General features: G+C 44.2%; 1 protein-coding gene across 1 annotated transcript in view; it reads left to right on the top strand.

The window, feature by feature from the left end:
• CDH16 (cadherin 16) overlaps positions 1 to 17,471 on the top strand; it is a 212,665-nt gene that overhangs the window by 12,646 nt on the left and 182,548 nt on the right. Inside the window, exons 2-3 of the mRNA XM_056525592.1 lie at positions 5,299 to 5,356; positions 11,149 to 11,229. Coding sequence (XP_056381567.1) covers positions 5,309 to 5,356; positions 11,149 to 11,229 — 129 coding nt within the window. The 5' untranslated portion in view covers positions 5,299 to 5,308. The remainder of the gene's footprint in view (positions 1 to 5,298; positions 5,357 to 11,148; positions 11,230 to 17,471) is intronic.

Below are 17,471 nucleotides of genomic sequence, written 5' to 3'. Positions count from 1 at the left end.
GTACCCCATGATCTTCTATTACCCTGGGGCCCCATGAGGTGTCAGTCCACCCCTGCTCTGAAATAAAAAAAATTATTGCCCTACAAAAATGTAGCATTTTGTTGCAAAACCGGAGTAAAAGTGGAACACTGGAACACCTTTACCATGCTTTAAAAAAAAAAAAAAAAAAAAAAAAAAAACATATTAATTTAATTCATGCTTAATTTTTTAACACCTTTTACTCTTGATATGGACAGACATGTTATTTCTGTTATATTATTATTATATTTCCATTACAATAGTGCCCATTTTGGCCCTCCCCAGCTAGTTTCCATGTAGAAGCTTCTGAAAGTGCTAAGGAAGAGGTTTCCAACTCCTCTCCTCAAGAGGGCAGAACCCGAAGACCAGTTCAGTCTGGCCCAGGCCAAAGAAGAGTAAATATTTCTCCTCGCTCTACTCCTACTAAGCAAACCAGTCAGAGTCTGGCTCTAGACAGAGAAGTGTAAACACCTAGTTAGAGTGTACCTTCTAAGTCCAGTCAGGTTTAGTCAGTAACCTGCTTAATTAAAGAGTACCATCTTTTCTAAACTAACTAAGATTATATTCCCTAACTACTCTTAACACCCCTCCTGCTATGCAAAAATTATTTATATAAAGCTCTGTATCAAACCTTTCCCCTTGCTCACATTGTGTGAGCTCCTGGCAGAAGAAAGTGGGTGTTCCCCAGCAGGTGCAACATCACTGAAGCCTGCCTCACCATGCCTCACCATGCCCCGCACACACTTCCTGAGTTTGGTCTCCTGCCAGGTCGGGAGGAGATCAAACTAACTATTTGACTTGAGGCAGGGAACAGATCAGAGCCACCTAGTGGCCATTTTTTAACCCCTTAAGGACACAGCCCATTTTCACCTCTAGGACGCAGCCCTTTTTTGCACATCTGACCACTGTCACTTTAAACATTAATAACTCTGGAATGCTTTTACTTATCAATCTGATTCCGAGATTGTTTTTTCGTGACATATTCTACTTTAACATAGTGGTAAATTTTTGTGGTAACTTGCATCCTTTCTTGGTGAAAAATCCCAAAATTTGATGAAAAAATTGAAAATTTTGCATTTTTCTAACTTTGAAGCTATCTGTTTGTAAGGAAAATTGATATTCCAAATATTATTTTTTTTGGATTCACATATACAATATGTCTACTTTATATTTTAATCATAAAATTGACATGTTTTTACTTTTGGAAGACACCAGAGGGCTTCAAAGTTCAGCAGCAATTTTACAATTTTTCACAAAATTTTCAAACTCGCTATTTTTCATGGACCAGTTCAGGTTTGAAGTGGATTTGAAGGGTCTTCATATTAGAAATACCCCATAAATGACCCCATTACAAAAACTGCACCCCCCAAAGTATTCAAAATGACATTCAGTAAGTGTTTTAACCCTTTAGGTGTTTCACGGTAAAAGCAGCAAAGTGAAGGAGAAAATTCAAAATCTTCATTTTTTACACTTGCATGTTCTTGTAGACCCAATTTTTGAATTTTTACAAGGGGTAAAAGGATAAAATTTATACTTGAATTTGTAGCCCAATTTCTCTCGAGTAAGCACATACCTCATATGTCTATGTAAATTGTTCGGCGGGCGCAGTAGAGGGCTCAGAAGCGAAGGAGCGACAAGGGGATTTTGGAGAGTACGTTTTTCTGAAATGGTTTTTTGGGGGCATGTTGCATTTAGGAAGCCCCTATGGTGCCAAAACAGCAAATAAAAAAAACATGGCATACCATTTTGGAAACTAGACCCCTTGAGGAACGTAAAAAGGAATTAAGTGAGCCTTAATACCCCACAGGTGTTTCATGACTTTTGCATATGTAAAAAAAAATAAAAAATTTCACTAAAATGTGTGTTTCCCCCCAAATTTCACATTTTTGCAAGGGTTAATAGCAGAAAATACCCCCCAAAATTTGTAACCCCATCTCTTCTGAGTATGGAGGTACCCCATAAGTTGACCTGAAGTGCATTACGGGCGAACTACAATGCTCAGAAGAGAAGGAGTCATATTTGGCTTTTTGAGAGCAAATTTTGCTCGGGGGGCATGTCGCATTTAGGAAGCCCCTATGGTGCCAGGACAGCAAAAAAAAACGACATGGCATACCATTTTGGAAACTAGACTCCTTGAGGAACGTAACAAGGGATAAAGTGAACCTTAATACCCCACAGGTGTTTCACGACTTTTGCATATGTAAAAAAAATAATTTTTTTTTTACCAAAAATGCTTGGTTTAGCAAAAATTTTACATTTTTAAAAAAGGTAATAGCAGAAAATACCCCCCAACATTTGAAGCCCAATTTCTCCCGATTCAGAAGACACCCAATATGGGGATGAAAAGTGCTCTGCTGGCGCACTACAGGTCTCAGAAGAGAAGGAGTCACATTTGGCTTTTTGGAAGCAAATTTTGCTCTGGGGGCATGCCGCATTTAGGAAGCACCTATGGTGCCAGGACAGAAAAAAAAAACACATGGCATACCATTTTGGAAACTAGACCCCTTGGGGAACGTAACAAGGGGTAAAGTGAACCTTAATACCCCACAGGTGTTTCACGACTTTTGCATATGTAAAAAAAAAAATATTTTTTTTACACTAAAATGCTTGTTTTCCCCCAAATTTTACATTTTTACAAGGGATAATAGCAGAAAATACCCCCCAAAATTTGTAACCCCATCTCTTCTGAGTATGGAAATACCCAATAAGTGGACGTGAAGTGCACTGGGGGCGAACTACAATGCTCAGAAGAGAAGGAGCATCATTGAGCTTTTGGAGAGAGAATTTGGCCATGTACATTTCCAAAGCCCCCCGTGGTGCCAGAACAGTGGACCCCCCACATGTGACCCCATTTTTAAAACTACACCCCTCACGGAAGGTAATAAGGGGTGCAGGGAGAATTTACACCCCACTGGCATTTGACGTATCTTTGGAACAGTGGGCTGTGTAAATTAAAAATTTTATTTTTCATTTTCACAGACCCCTGTTTCAAAGATCTGTCAGACACCTGTGGGGTGTAAATGCTCACTGTACCCCTTGTTACATTCCGTGAGGGGTGTAGTTTCCAAAATGGGGTCACATGTGGGTATTTATTGTTTTGCACTTATGTCAGAACCACTGTAAAATCAGCCACCCCTGTGCAAATCACCAATTTAGACCTCAAATTTACATGGTGCACTCTCCCTTCTGAGCCTTGTTGTGCGTCCCCAGAACACTTTGCGCCCACATATGGGGTATCTCCGTCCTCAGGAGAAAATGCGTTACAAACTTTGGAGGCTTTTTTTCTTTTACCGCTTGTGAAATTTTAAAGTATGGGGCAACACCAGTATGTTAGTGTACAAAAATGTTTTTTTTTTTACACTAACATGCTGGTGTAGACCCCAACTTTACCTTTTCATAAGGGGTAAAAGGAGAAAAAGCCCCCCAAAATTTGTTAGGCAATTTCTCCCGAGTACGGCGATACCCCATATGTGGCCCTAAACTGTTGCCTTGAAATACGCCAGGGCTCCAAAGTGAGAGCGCCATGTGCATTTGAGGCCCAAATTAGGGATTTGCATAGGGGTGGACATAGGGGTATTCTAAGCCAGTGATTCCCAAACAGGGTGCCTCCAGCTGTTGCTAAACTCCCAGCATGCTTGGACAGTCAATGGCTGTCCGGAAATGCTGGGAGTTTTTGTTTTGCAACAGCTGGAGGTTCCGTTTTGGAAAAACTGCTGTAGGATACGTTTTTCATTTTTATTGGGGGGGAAGGGGTGGGGGGGGGGGGGGGCAGTGTACGTGTGTATATGTAGTGTTATACTCTTTATTTTATGTTAGTGTAGTGTAGTGTTTTTAGGTTACATTCACACTGACGGCGGATTACACTGAGTCTCCCGCTAGGAGTTTGAGCTGCGGCTGCTGCAGCTCAAACCTGAAGCAGGGAATTCACTGTAATCCGCCGCCAGTGTGAATGTAACCTGTACATTCACATGGGAGGGGGGGGGCAAAACTACAACTCCCAGCATGCACTGACAGAACGTGCATGCTGGGAGTTGTAGTTTTGCAACAGCTGGAGGCACACTGGAAAATACTGAGTTGGGTAATAGAACCTATTACCTAACTCGGTATTTCCCAACCAGTGTGCCTCCAGCTGTTGCAGAACTACAACTCTCAGCATGTACTGATTGCCAAAGAGAATGCTGGGAGATGTAGTTATGCAACAGCTGGATGCACGCAAGTACAACTCCCAGCATGCCGAGACAGCCATTTGCTGTTCCTGAATGCTGGGAGTTGTAGTTTTGCAAGATTTAGAGGGGTTCAGGCTGGAGATCACTGACAGTGGTCTCTAAACTGTGGCCCTCCAGATGTTGCAAAACTACAAATCTCAGCATGCTAAGACAGCAAACTGCTGTCTGAGCATGCTGGGAGTTGTAGTTTTGTAATATCTGGAGGGCTACAGTTTAGAGACCACTGTCAGTGATCTCTAGCCTGAACCCCTCTAAATCTTGCAAAACTACAACTCCCAGCATGCCAACACAGCAAACAGCTGTCAAGGCATGGTGGGAGTTGTAGTTTTGCAACATCTGGAGGGCGACAGTTTAGAGACCACTCTCTAAACTGTCGCCCTGCAGATGTTGCTAGGCAACAGACTCTGCACACGCAGCGTCATACTTACCTCCACCGCCGCCGTGATCACAGCCGCCGCCGCCGCCGGGTAAGTGATCGCCGCCGCCGCCACCGGGTAAGTGATCGCCGCCGCCGCCGCTACTGCACGGTTCCCCCCGCTGTGCCCGGACACCGATGGGCGGGCATAGCGCGGGGAACCGAACTTTAACCCCCCCGCCCCCAGTCTGCTATTGGTCGGCCGCTCCGCCGATCAATAGCAGGGATAGGAGGGGTGGCAACCCTGCCACCTCACTCCTATCTCTTCAAGGGGGATCGAGGGTGTCTTGGACACCCCCGATCCCCCTTATTTTATCGCGGCGCCGCGATTGATGGGCAGGGGGAGAGCGCTCCCCCTGCAAACACCATAGATGCCGTGATCAGACTGAGTTAGTGCTGCATGGCTTAACACATCAGGAAAAGTTTCTACAGCATGCGCACTACACCTAGCGAATTGTGCCACACAACCAAGTCTCAAGCATCTGCACTACACTAAGCCAACCTGTGCAGATCCTCCACAGTTGCACCCGCTCAAACATGTATACATAGTACAGCAATAACATTTAGAAACAGGGCCTGACAGTGGATGAGCTATACAGATTGCTACATATGATATTAACAAGTATATTTCTCTTACAGAGTTGCTGATATGATGAACTGTTTATGTCTCATAACCATCTTGTCTACAACTATTCAGGTAAAATATAATATATTACAAGTTGCATAGTACAGTTGGAAAAAGATGTTAATGAATTGAAGGGGTATGAGAATGTTACATGTGATGTGAATATGATGTATGGGAATAAAACAACAATCCATATAAAAAGTTGGCCTTTGACGATCATTTCCCACAGATTTTAAGGGAATCTATCAGCATGATTTCCCTGCCTAAACTACTGACACTTGTATTTATGGCTTTTGCTAAAGAGAAAAATGTTACCTTTCTTATGGAAAGTATCAAATAGGTGTTCTCAATTTCTCTAAGTGCCTTGCACTGGAACGCCTCCTTGCTACCCTTCCCTCCGTCTCCCATCTTGATTGGCAGACAGACCTTCTCTTCTAGCGCTGTGAGTGAATGATGCCAATGTCCGATTAGGGTTGCTCACTGCTTAGCCCTGTCTGTCAATCAAAGTGGGAAAGTAAAGGGAACGGTGAGCTTACAGTGTCAGCAGTTATTGTATCCCATAAGTTAGTCCACCCTTCACATTTTTTGTAAATATTTTATTATATCTTTTCATGTGACAACACTGAAGAAATGACACTCTGCTACACAGTAGTAAGTGCACAGCATGTATAACAGTTTTTAATGTTGCTGTCCCCTCAAAATAGCTAAACACACAGCCATTAATGTCTGAACCTTGGTAAGAAAAGTGAGTTCATCCTACATGCAAAATGTCCAAATTGGGTCCAAAGTGTCAATATTTTTACCAGAGATTTATAGGTTGCCACTGGAGTCCTCTTTCACTCCTCCATGAAGACATCACTTAGATGTTAGAGAACTTGAGGTCCCCCACCTTACATTTAAAGATGCCCCACAGATGCTCAATAGGTTTTGGTCTGGAGACATGCTTGGCCAGTCCATCACCTTTACCCTTGGCTTCTTTAGCAAGTCAGTGGTTGTCATGAAGGTGTGTTTGGGGTGGTTATCATGTTGGAATTCTGCCCTGTGGCCCAGTCTCCAAAGGAAAAGGATCATGCTCTGCTTCAGTATATCACAGTACATGTTGACATTCATGGTTCCCCCAATGAACTGTAGCTCCCCAGTGCCAGCAGCACTTATGCAGGTCCAGGCCTTGACACTCGCACCAGCATGCTAGACTGTAGGCTAGACACACTTGTACTCCTTAACTGGTTGCTGCCACACACACACTTGACAAAATGTGAACCAAATACGTTTATCTTGGTCTCATTGTACCACAGGACATGGTTCCAGTAATGCATATCCTTAGTCTGCTTGCCTTCTGGGAATCTGTTTGCTTTCTTGTGCATTATCTTTAGAAGAGGCTTCCTCCTGGGATGACAGCAATGCAAACCAATTTGATGCAGTATGCAGCATATGGTCTGAACACTGACAGGCTGACCCCTCACCCCTTCAACCTCTGCAGCACTTATATGTTACACAGACAACCCCTGGATATGACGCTAAGCATGTGCACTTAACTTCTTTGGTCGACCATGGCGAGGCCTGTCCTGAGTGAAATCTGTTCTGTGAAACTGCTGTATTGTCTTGTCCACCATGCTGCTTCTCAGTTTGAGGGTCTTGGCAATTTTCTTATAGCATAGGCCATGTTTATGTAGAGTAACAATATTTTTTTCAGATCCTCAGAGAGTTCTTTGCTATGAAGTGCCATGTTAAATTTCCAGTGACCAGTATAAGAAAGTGTGAGAGTGATATAAGAATCCTCTTGTAACACTAATGAGTCACATGACATTGGGGAGGGAAAATGGCCCAATTTGGTGTACTTACGTCTGTTGCCAAGTTGAAGACATTAAAGGATAAGTCTCATGCTCACAAATGTATCCCATATCCAAAGGATAGGGGATAAGTTTTAGGTTGCGGTAAGACTGAGCACTGGGGCCCCCCGCAATCTACTGTTTGGAGCCTCTGTGGAGTTAGTGCTGCATGTATGCTCTAGCACAGGAGCGCGTCATGACTCCCGCCCAAAGCAGAGGCACCACGCCCCCTCCATAAAGTGCTATGGGAGAAATCTTCGACTCTCTCATAGAACTATATGAAGGGGGAGTGGTGGCCTCCGCTTCAGACAGGGGTCGTAATACGCTCCTGTGCTCCAAAAGTACCCTAATTTCGCATATACCTATTAAAATTCCCATAAGCTTTATTTTGTTTGGATTACTACACATTATTTAATACCCCTGAACCTTTTATATGTGTCTATTAAAATGTTAGAGAGCTCTCCAACATCAGTGATTGTTGTTATACAGTCTGGGTGTTCTGATTCGGCTAGCTGGATGTGGATCCTCTGTGTCAGCGAGGGATTGGCGTGGACCGTGTCGGTGGACCGGTTCTAGGTTGCTACTGGTTTTCACCAGAGCCTGCCGCAAAGCGGGATGGTCTTGCTGCGGCGGTAGAAACCAGGCCGTATGCACCGGCAACGGCTCAACCTCGCTGACTGCTGAGAAGGCGTGGGACAGAAGGACTAGGCAGAGGCAAGGTCAGACGTAGCAGAAGGTCGGGGCAGGCGGCAAGGTTCGTAGTCAAATAGCAATAGCAGAAGGTCTGGAACACAGGCTTTGGACAACACTAAACGCTTTCTCTGGCACAAGGCAACAAGATCCGGCAAGGAAGGGAAGGGGAAGTGAGGTTATATAGACAGGGAGCAGGTGGAAGCTAGTTAGACTGATTGGGCCAGGCACCAATCATTGGTGCACTGGCCCTTTAAATCTTAGAGAGCTGGCGCGCGCGCTCCCTAAGAAGCGGAGCCGCATGCGCCAGGACGTGACAGCCGGGGACCGGGACAGGTGAGTGACTTGGGATGCGATTCGTGAGCGGGCGCGTCCCGCTATGCGAATCGCATCCCCGCCGGCAGTGTCAGTGCAGCGCTCCCGGTCAGCGGGTTTGACCGGGGCGCTGCAGAGAGAGGAACGCCGCGAGCGCTCCGGGGAGGAGCAGGGACCCGGAGCGCTTGGCGTAACACAGGGTGTGCCTGCAGGTCACACTTGTTACTGTATTTGGGCTCAGCACTATAATGTTTTAAAAACTCCTACTCTGCCCCCCTCAACATATTTCACTACATACGTAGCTTTATCAAGAGGCTGCGGGGATTGAGATAAAATTTTTAGAGTGTCCTGTTCTCTAGTTCCTTTGTGTTGGCGGACAACACACAGGGACTCGAGAACAGGACACTCTAAAATTATTGTTGTGGCCCTGGGGAAGGGGTGAGAACACGCTACTTTTTATGTATTAATAAAAAGAATCCTGTGTATCTATTGGCACCTTGACGTAATTTCACAACCACAGTAGCACTCAGAAGACAGAACCCCCGCATTTTCTGTGCTTCCATTTCTTTCATTGTCATTTGCGTACCCCTTTTTGGCACGATGGACATGGGGGAACCGAGCAGCAGGCTGTAACATCCCACCACAAACTGAGACCCCCAACAGAGTTGTGCCCAATATAACGCACAGCTCCCAGAGGTCAGTACCACCCCATAGGTGCGGTGGTGGGCTTTTTATACTTCCCTTCTCCTCTATTGACCATCAAGAACCAACCTATTACGCCAGAGAGCGCCCCACATTTTTTCCCAATTTTTTTCCTCCTTCACCTCCATTTCAAAAGAGACTTACCAAAATGATGTCCCACAAATAAAGAATTTGTGGGGAAAAAAAGCTAATTGCGATTTTTTTCCTCTGACTTTGAAACAATTCTAGCCACACAATAAGGCCTCAACGTACTCACTTTTACCCTAGGTAAATACTTCAGGGGGTGCAGTTTCAAAAATGGTGTCACTTCTGGGGGTGCAGTATTGTTCTGACAGCTAGAATGCTTTGCAAGACGAAGTGCGGCCTATAATTTGCATAATGATATCCTGAAAGCCAAATGGTGCTCCTCTCCTGTGTCATGTGGCCATGCAACCAAATATGGCCTAAGCAGGGGTATTACCGAACACGGGATGAACAGCATAATAAAATATTGGGCGCATTTCCTACTTTTCAGATGCAATGTACAAAAAATATGTCCCACAAATGATACATTTGTGAAAAAAAAGCAAATTAAAAAATTTGCCACTGAATTTGTAACCATTCCATCCACACAAAAAGGACTCAAAGTACTCACTTTTGGTCTAGGTGAATACTTTAGGGGGTGTTGTTTCCAAAATTGGGTCACTTGTGGGGGTTCTATATGGTTCTGGCAGCTAAAACCCTTTGCAGGCATGAAGTGCATCCAATGATGCCCTGAAAGCCAAATGGCACTCCTCTCCTTCTGGGTCCTTCCACTCGGCCAAGGAACCAAATATGGCCTAAGCGGGGGTATTTCCAAACACGGGCCGAGCAGTTCAATAAAATATAGGGTGCATTTCTTTCAATATTAGAAGCGATGTACAAAAAATATGTCCTACAAATGATGCATTTGTAAAAAAAAAAAAAAAGCTAATTTCGAATTTTTAACACTGACATTGTAATAATTCCTGCCAAAAAACTATGGTGTTAAAATACTCGATGTACCCCCTATCGAATACCTTGAAGGGTCTAGTTTTTAAAATGGGGTCATTTGAGGAAGGGTTCCTATGTTCTATCACCTTCAAATTTCTGCAAACCTTGCACAGCAATGTTAATAGAAAAAAAAAATGCTTTCAAAATAAAGTAGACATCTGAAAGTATAAGTTTCATAAACTGTTTGGTCAGTAAGTATAAATATATGCAACCTATTAGTGTTAAAATAGCAAAAAATCTAAAAAATTTTAATTTGATAATTTTTTGCATTGTAAAAAAAATACAAATGATGTCGGCTAACTTTTACTATGTACATGAAGGACAACTTGTGCCAAAAAAACAATGTCAGAATTATCGTGATTGGCAAAATGTTGCCAGAGTTATTCTATGATAAAGTCAGACATTCCCAATTTGAAAAAACAGGCCTGGTCTTTAAGGGGCGTATAGACCTAATTGTCTTGGTCCTTAAAGGGGTACTCTGCCCCTAGACATCTTATCCCCTATTCATGGGAGGGGGCGACCACCAAGCCCCCTCCCATAGACTTGTATTGAGGGGGGGCAGGCCGTGACGTCAGGAGGGGCAGAGCCGTGACGATACTCCGGCCCCTGTATTGCCCATCATTACGTGCAGAGCAAACTCGCTCTGTGCAGTAATGATAGTGCAGTGCCGCAACGGCGATCCCGGGGCTCCCCTGCAGCGGGACCCCGGCGATCTGACATCTTATCCCCTATCCTTTGGATAGGGGATAAGATGCCTAGGGGCGGAGTACCCCTTTAAGGGGTTAAAAGAATGAAAAGAAGTTATCTGGTTACTATTGACAACAAGTCAACCCTTACTCTGCCCAGGTTTTGATCAATCTCCCCCATAGTCCTGGTGGTTAATGGTGGGGTTGGTCTAATTGCCATTTTATTAATTCATGCGTTTCAGCTATGTAATTGATATAGCAGTGGTATGGAGCTGTCATGACGTTGACATGAGCTGTTATGACATTGACCATTAAGTGATAAAACAGTGAAATTATTAGAATTCACCAATAATGCGTCCAGATCGATTGCAGATTATCAAATTCTGGATTACTGGATAGTCATAGTATTATTGGATAGAGAAAATCCTCCGGGAGCACAGACCCTAAGAAAACATGAATATGCAGTTTGCTACACTATCTAATAAGAGGAGACTCCTAGTCTTTTGCTTCTACTGTAATTTACTGTGCTATGAAATGACAAAGTACACATATTGCCAGATTTTTTTTGTTCCATGTTTACCTGTATTTAAATGATATATGATCTGTTGTGTGGTTGTTTTATTAAACTTAGGTCACAATTTCATCCGCCTATAACAAAACAATTCAAGTTCCTGAAAATTACAGAGGAACATTCCCCTTGTACTTAACTAAGGTAAGAAAACTGTCCACTAGCTGTAATGTATGCTCTATACAGAATAAAACTATTTCATTACATATTTATATGTATTAATACTCATATGATACCAAAAAAGTTCTTTATGAATCTGTATTTTCTATATGGTGTATGGGGATATACCCTTGGAGTTGACTTTGGTTACACTGATTTGTATATTAATCACTACAGTGATTCTCATATTATTATAATAGGGGGATATATTTTAAAGTGTCCCTGTCATTAAAAAAAGCTTTTGATATGTCACAGAGACATGGCAGACCTTTTGATTGTTCAAAGTAGGGGTATTCACGCTCCCACTGATCATTATAACAAGCCAGGAAAAGGGCCCAGATGCATGCTTCACTCACATCAATCTCTGTCCACTTGCAGGAGACGGTTGTATTGGACACTAAACAACGTTTGGGTGCTCTGCTTGCTTTTTTATTGTCTCTATTTTTGCCTTTTCGAATATAACAGTTATAAACAAAACTTTACAAAACAACCATTCAGCAGAGGTAATAACAGTAAATTAGAGAGGCCACCAATATTCACTACATAAGCAATGTCACATAATTACATGGTCGCAAAATAATAAGAGTAAATACTATAAAAACACAAAGATGAACAGCGTCTCCACACTCACTTCACTCCTCTATGCAGGAATCAACACAAAGGCTAGTTGTTTGCTGAACCAGGTCTCCCAAATGTGGTAAAATCCCTCTGGTTTCTTCTAGGTTCGTTTGTGACTCTCTATATAAGAAAATATGCCTTAAATTAATTAATCTAATGAGGTATTGAAGGGGCCTTAAAGGGGTACTCCGGTGCTTACACATCTTATCCCCTATCCAAAGGATAGGGGATAAGATGGCTGATCGCGGGAGTCCCGCCGCTGGGGACACCCGTGATCATGCACGCGGCACCCTGTTTGTAATCAGTCCCAGGAGCGGATTCGCTCCGGGAATGATTACGGTCGACTGCAGGGCCGGCGGCGTGTAACATCACTCCTCCGCCCCCGTGTGATGTCACGCTCCGCCCCTCAATGCAAGCCTATGGGAGGGGGCGTGAACACGCTCCGGGGACTGATTACAAACGGGGTGCCGCGTGCATGATCTCGGGCGACCCCAGCTGCGGGTCTCCCGCGATCAGGCATCTTATCCCCTATCCTTTGGACTGGAGTACCCCTTTAAGAGGTTTTTAGTTGAGCAAGGGAGACTTCCTGGCATAAAGCAAAAGCAAAAAGTAGCAATCTATAATGCATATGTGGAAACCTAGCCTTAGTTTGCCAATAATGCTGTAATTCATCCTTGCATGTACTCAGAACTAGAAAAATGTCTAGCAACAGAGGATTAAGCCTCCACAACTTTGGGGGCCTGACAATTGTCTGAGCGAGAATACCTGCCAAAGGCACTTGCTCAGAAATACCCCTAGGGCAGGAATCAAGTCCTGGGAAAAAAGTGTGGGAAGTCATCCAATGTTTCCGCTCAAGGGCTGGTCCTGCAATACTCCTGCTAATGGTAACAGTGTTCCTGCTGTGGTAAAAGTGCAGGAACTCCGTTCCCATGTGTTCCTGCAGGACTTGAGCCCTGCCCTAGGGAGAAAGTCTGCTGCAGAGAGGAGGGCTAGCAACTGACGAAGGTCTGGATTACTTTTTCTCCACATATTCGTCAGATTAGGAGCCTGCACCAAACTAAAATGCTCTGTTATGATAAGGAGGGAGATATTGATTGACCTATGAAAAGGGGAGCAGTACATAAATACCAACTAAGACAATTGGTACTAATAAAGACAACAATCAGGTTGTCGTATTGCTGCATCAAATCTACATCAATGCTTTCAGGAGAGCTGAAGATAGACTTCACCATGTAGCTCTAGCACTATGAAATCAAGTTCCAGTTTGTGCTGTTAGCTAAAAGAAAAAACATCCCTAGGGGTAGCAGATTGCTAAATGGTTAAACTAGAATTCACAAAGCAGATCTGTTCCCCTTGTACTTTTCTGTTCTTCCTTTTTTTCATCACCGTACCACAGCTCCACGTGAGTTGTCAGCATCCACCAGCATCACTGCAAACAGCTTCTGTGTGAGAGGTCAGGGCTGGGAAATTCACAGGTTCTTTGTAGCAGACAATTAACATTGGAGGAAGGTAGTGACGCAGCCTAGGACATGTGCCACTGCAGCAACTAGACCGCTGTCAGAACTACTGGATTTAATGAAAAAGAAGTTGTGAGAGCAAAAAGAGACACGTGCGAGTGACATTTACAAGGATGCTGCTGATCTTATTATGTTGATTGAATTGCAGAAGTTTCACCTTGGAATGAAGGATGCCTGCCATGTGCTTGGAAGAATGGCACAGCTAGTATTCATAAGCTAAGCTGTATTTTCTGTATTCTGGTGCAAAGTACAGTATCTGAGCAACTTAATGTCAGGGACCGACCAGGGGACAAGGAGAGTGAGCCCTAAACTGACCCTAAAACCGCTCTCCCTGCCTACTTGCCCATTCACCCTAAACGGTGGATCGACAACTGGGCACAAGTCCCTCCCTGAACTAAAGTGCAGTGGGCTTAAAAACACATACTAATAAATAGTCAGTCACAAACAAGAAACATAACAGGAACATAGAACTCTATAGTATTAAGTTCAGAGGACAAATACCAGTGAGCAGCACAGGGGACACTACAGACCAATGGTAAAGCACAGAGGAAAACACTAGCTAAGTGATCATGTACTCTATGATCAGTGCATGTACAAAAACTCCAAAGATCTGAATAATGAACTAATAAACAAATAGAGTTCAAAACACCAGTCTGAATAGAGTCTGAACAGACTCCAGGAGCAGACAGGAATATAGCATAATCCCCCAGAACCTCCAGTAGACACAAAGTCCCCAAATATCGGTAACAGGGATCTATCGCTAAACAGGAATAATCGCAATCTGTCAGAACACCTTCAGTAGACAAGCAGTCCCCATGGACAGGTAACAGGAATGCCAAGCTACAACTCAGAAAAATGGATACAACAGGATATAATTATAGAACACTGTTCACACTGAACACAAGACAGGAATCGCAATCCCTCAGAAAACCTCCAGTAGACACAGAGTCCCCATGGATAGGTAACTGAGATGCCTAGTTAAAACTCAGAAACGGATACAACAGGATATATTTATAGAACACTGTTCATACTGAACACAAGACAGGAATAATCACAATCCCTCAGAAAACCTCCAGTAGACACAGGATCAATCTACCATGGACCCCATGGACCGGTAACAAGGATATCTAATTATAGAAACACAGAAAGCGGATACAAAAGAAAACACAGTGTTAACAGATAAATAGCAGAAAGGACATACAAATCCTAAAACCGACAATACAAACACAGCTAAAAATCTACAAAGAGCATACCAAATAACCATGGCTAAAACCAGAACATACAAGGTGCATGCTAAGACAGAAATAGTAGATTAAATGATCAAATAAAGAGCATTTCACCAAGAGCTCCATAGCAGCATGTCAGGATCTCAAGAAGTGAAAATGTCAAATGTATCACCAGTAGTGATGAGCGGCATAGGCCATATTTGAATTTGCGATATTTCGCGAATATAGGGACGAATATTCGCAAAATTCGCATGTTCATTATATTCGTTTTCTTGCGCATATGCAAAAATATATGCGCATATTTGCAAATATTGAGCCCTCCCTTCTTTAATGGTATAGGGAACTATGACTAGTGCAGTAACTTAGATTTTTTGCCCATTGTGGTCTATGGGGATCTCAAGGCATGTAAAACAGTAAGATAAGTAGGACCATCTTGACAGCGCAGTGGAATGGGAGACCACCACTGGTTCGAGTCCCGGGGTGGGACAGAGTGTTACAGTGTTGTGGTTAAAGTTTACTTTCCTGGAAAAGCTGACGAGTTGCCCATAGCAACCAATCAGATTGCTTCTTTCATTTTTCAGAGGCCTTTTCAAAAATGAAAGAAGCAATCTGATTGGTTGCTATGGGAAACTGCACAACTCTTCCTCTACACTGGTTTTGATGAATCTCCCCCATACAGGGAGATTTATCAAAACCTGTCCAGAGAAAAAGTTTCTGAGTTGCCCATAGCAACCAATCAGATTGCTTCCTTCATTTTTCAGAGGCCTTTTCAAAAATGAAGGAAGCAATCTGATTGGTTGCTATGGGCAAATGCACAACTCTTCCTCTACACTGGTTTTTCGCGTATGCGCATATTCGCGAATATTGAGCCCTCCCTTCTTTAACGGTACAGTAAACTATGACTAGTGCATTAACTCTGTAATTTTTTTGTCCATTGAAACCAATAGTCCCATTGTAGTCTATGGGGATCTCTCGGCCATTCCACTGTGCTGCAGAGACGGTCCTGCTTATCTTAATGTTTTAGGGTGCATTCACACCACGTTTTTGCAATACAGTTCCCGTATACGTTTTCTATGTGAAAACCGTATGGAACCGTATTGAAAACCGTATGCATTGACTCTCCATTGAAAACCGTATGCCAAAAGATGCATCAGGTTGTGTCCGTTTTGCATCCTGTACAGTTTTGTCAGTTTTTTTCCCGTACCCAAAACCGTAGCCTACCACTGTTTTTGGTCTGGGTGAAAAACTGTATTAACCCCTTCCCGACCTATGACATACCTGTACGTCATGGGTGGCAAGGTGTTCCCGACCCATGACATACAGGTACGTCATGGACATTACTGCCGCTACTCGCGGCATCCCGCAGCGCCCGGAAAGATGGTGGCTATCACTGATAGCCAGCCATCTTACTGTGCGACCACGGGGGGTTTCGTCCCCCACCCCCCCCAGCGATCGCTGCTATCAGCTAGTCAAATCTGACTAGCTGATAGCAGCGTTTCGCTATCAGAATACTTAGCAGCGCGGTGTGTGAGTTCCGATCACGGGGATCGGGACACACACCGCTCTGCTAAGTGTCCCTGACCCGTCCCCCGGCGTCACTTACCCGTCCGAGCGGTGTCCCGAGCGGTCCCGGCGTCCTCCGTGCGGTCCCGACGTCCTCCAGGCGGTCCCGGCGGCGCTGCGTCCTGGAGGTGAGTTTCCGGCAGCAGTGCAGCATCTTCATTGGCAGCAGTGAGATCGCCGTAAAGCGATCTCACTGCTGCCTCTGAGAGTTTCAAAACTGCAACTCCCAGCATGCCCAGACAGCCTTTGGCTTTCTGGGCATGCTGGGAGTTGTAGTTTTGCAACATCTGGAGGTCCACAGTTTGGAGACCACTGTATAATGGTCAACAATCTGTGCTCTTCCAGATGTTGCAAAACTACAAATCTCAGCATGCTCAGTCTGTCCAGGCATGCTGGGAGTTGTAGTTCTCTAACATCTGGAAGAGCACAGATTGGAGACCATTATACAGTGGTCTCCAAACTGTGGACCTCCAGATGTTGCAAAACTACAACTCCCAGCATGCCCAGACTGCCCAAGCATGCTGGAAGTTGTAGTTCGGCAACATCTGATCCTTCAGATATTGCCGAACTACAACTTCCAGCATGCCTTGGCAGTCTGGGCATGCTGGGAGTTGTAGTTTTGCAACATCTGGAGGCACACTAGTTGGGAAACATTGTCCGTTTCCTACCTCAGTGCCTCCAGCTGTTGCAATTGTTGCAAAACTATAACTCCCAGCATGCACTGACAGACCATGCATGCTGGGAGTTGTAGTTTTGCAACAGCTGGAGGCACACTGGTTTGGAAACACTAAGTTTGGTTGCAAAACACTTGAAAGTTTATTACTTAACTTAGTGTTTCCAAACCAGTGTTCCTCCAGCTGTTGCAAAACTACAACTCCCAGCATGCACGGACAGCCAAAGGGCATGCTCGGAGTTTGCAACAGCTGGATGTTTGCCCCCTCCCCCCAATGTGAATGTACAGGGTACACTCACATGGGCGGAGGTTTACAGTGAGTGCTGGAAGTTTGAGATGGCGCAAATTTTGCGCTGCAGCTCAAACTTCCAGCGGCAAACTTGCTGTGAACCTCTGCCCATGTGACTGTACCCTAAAAACACTACACTACACTGACACTAACCTAAAATAAAAAGTAAAAAACACTACATATACACATACCCCTACACAGCCCCCCTCCCCCCAAAAAATGAAAAACGTCTGGTACGCTACTGTTTCCAAAACGGAGCCTCCAGCTGTTGCAAAATAATAACTCCCAGTATTGCCGGACAGCCATTGACTGTCCAGGCATGCTGGGAGTTTTGCAACAGC

The sequence above is a fragment of the Hyla sarda genome, chromosome 6 (genome assembly GCF_029499605.1).
Source record: "Hyla sarda isolate aHylSar1 chromosome 6, aHylSar1.hap1, whole genome shotgun sequence".
NCBI classification, from domain to species: domain Eukaryota; kingdom Metazoa; phylum Chordata; class Amphibia; order Anura; family Hylidae; genus Hyla; species Hyla sarda.
Note: the sequence above shows the minus strand (reverse complement) of the source record. Positions and strands in the feature narration are given on the sequence as shown.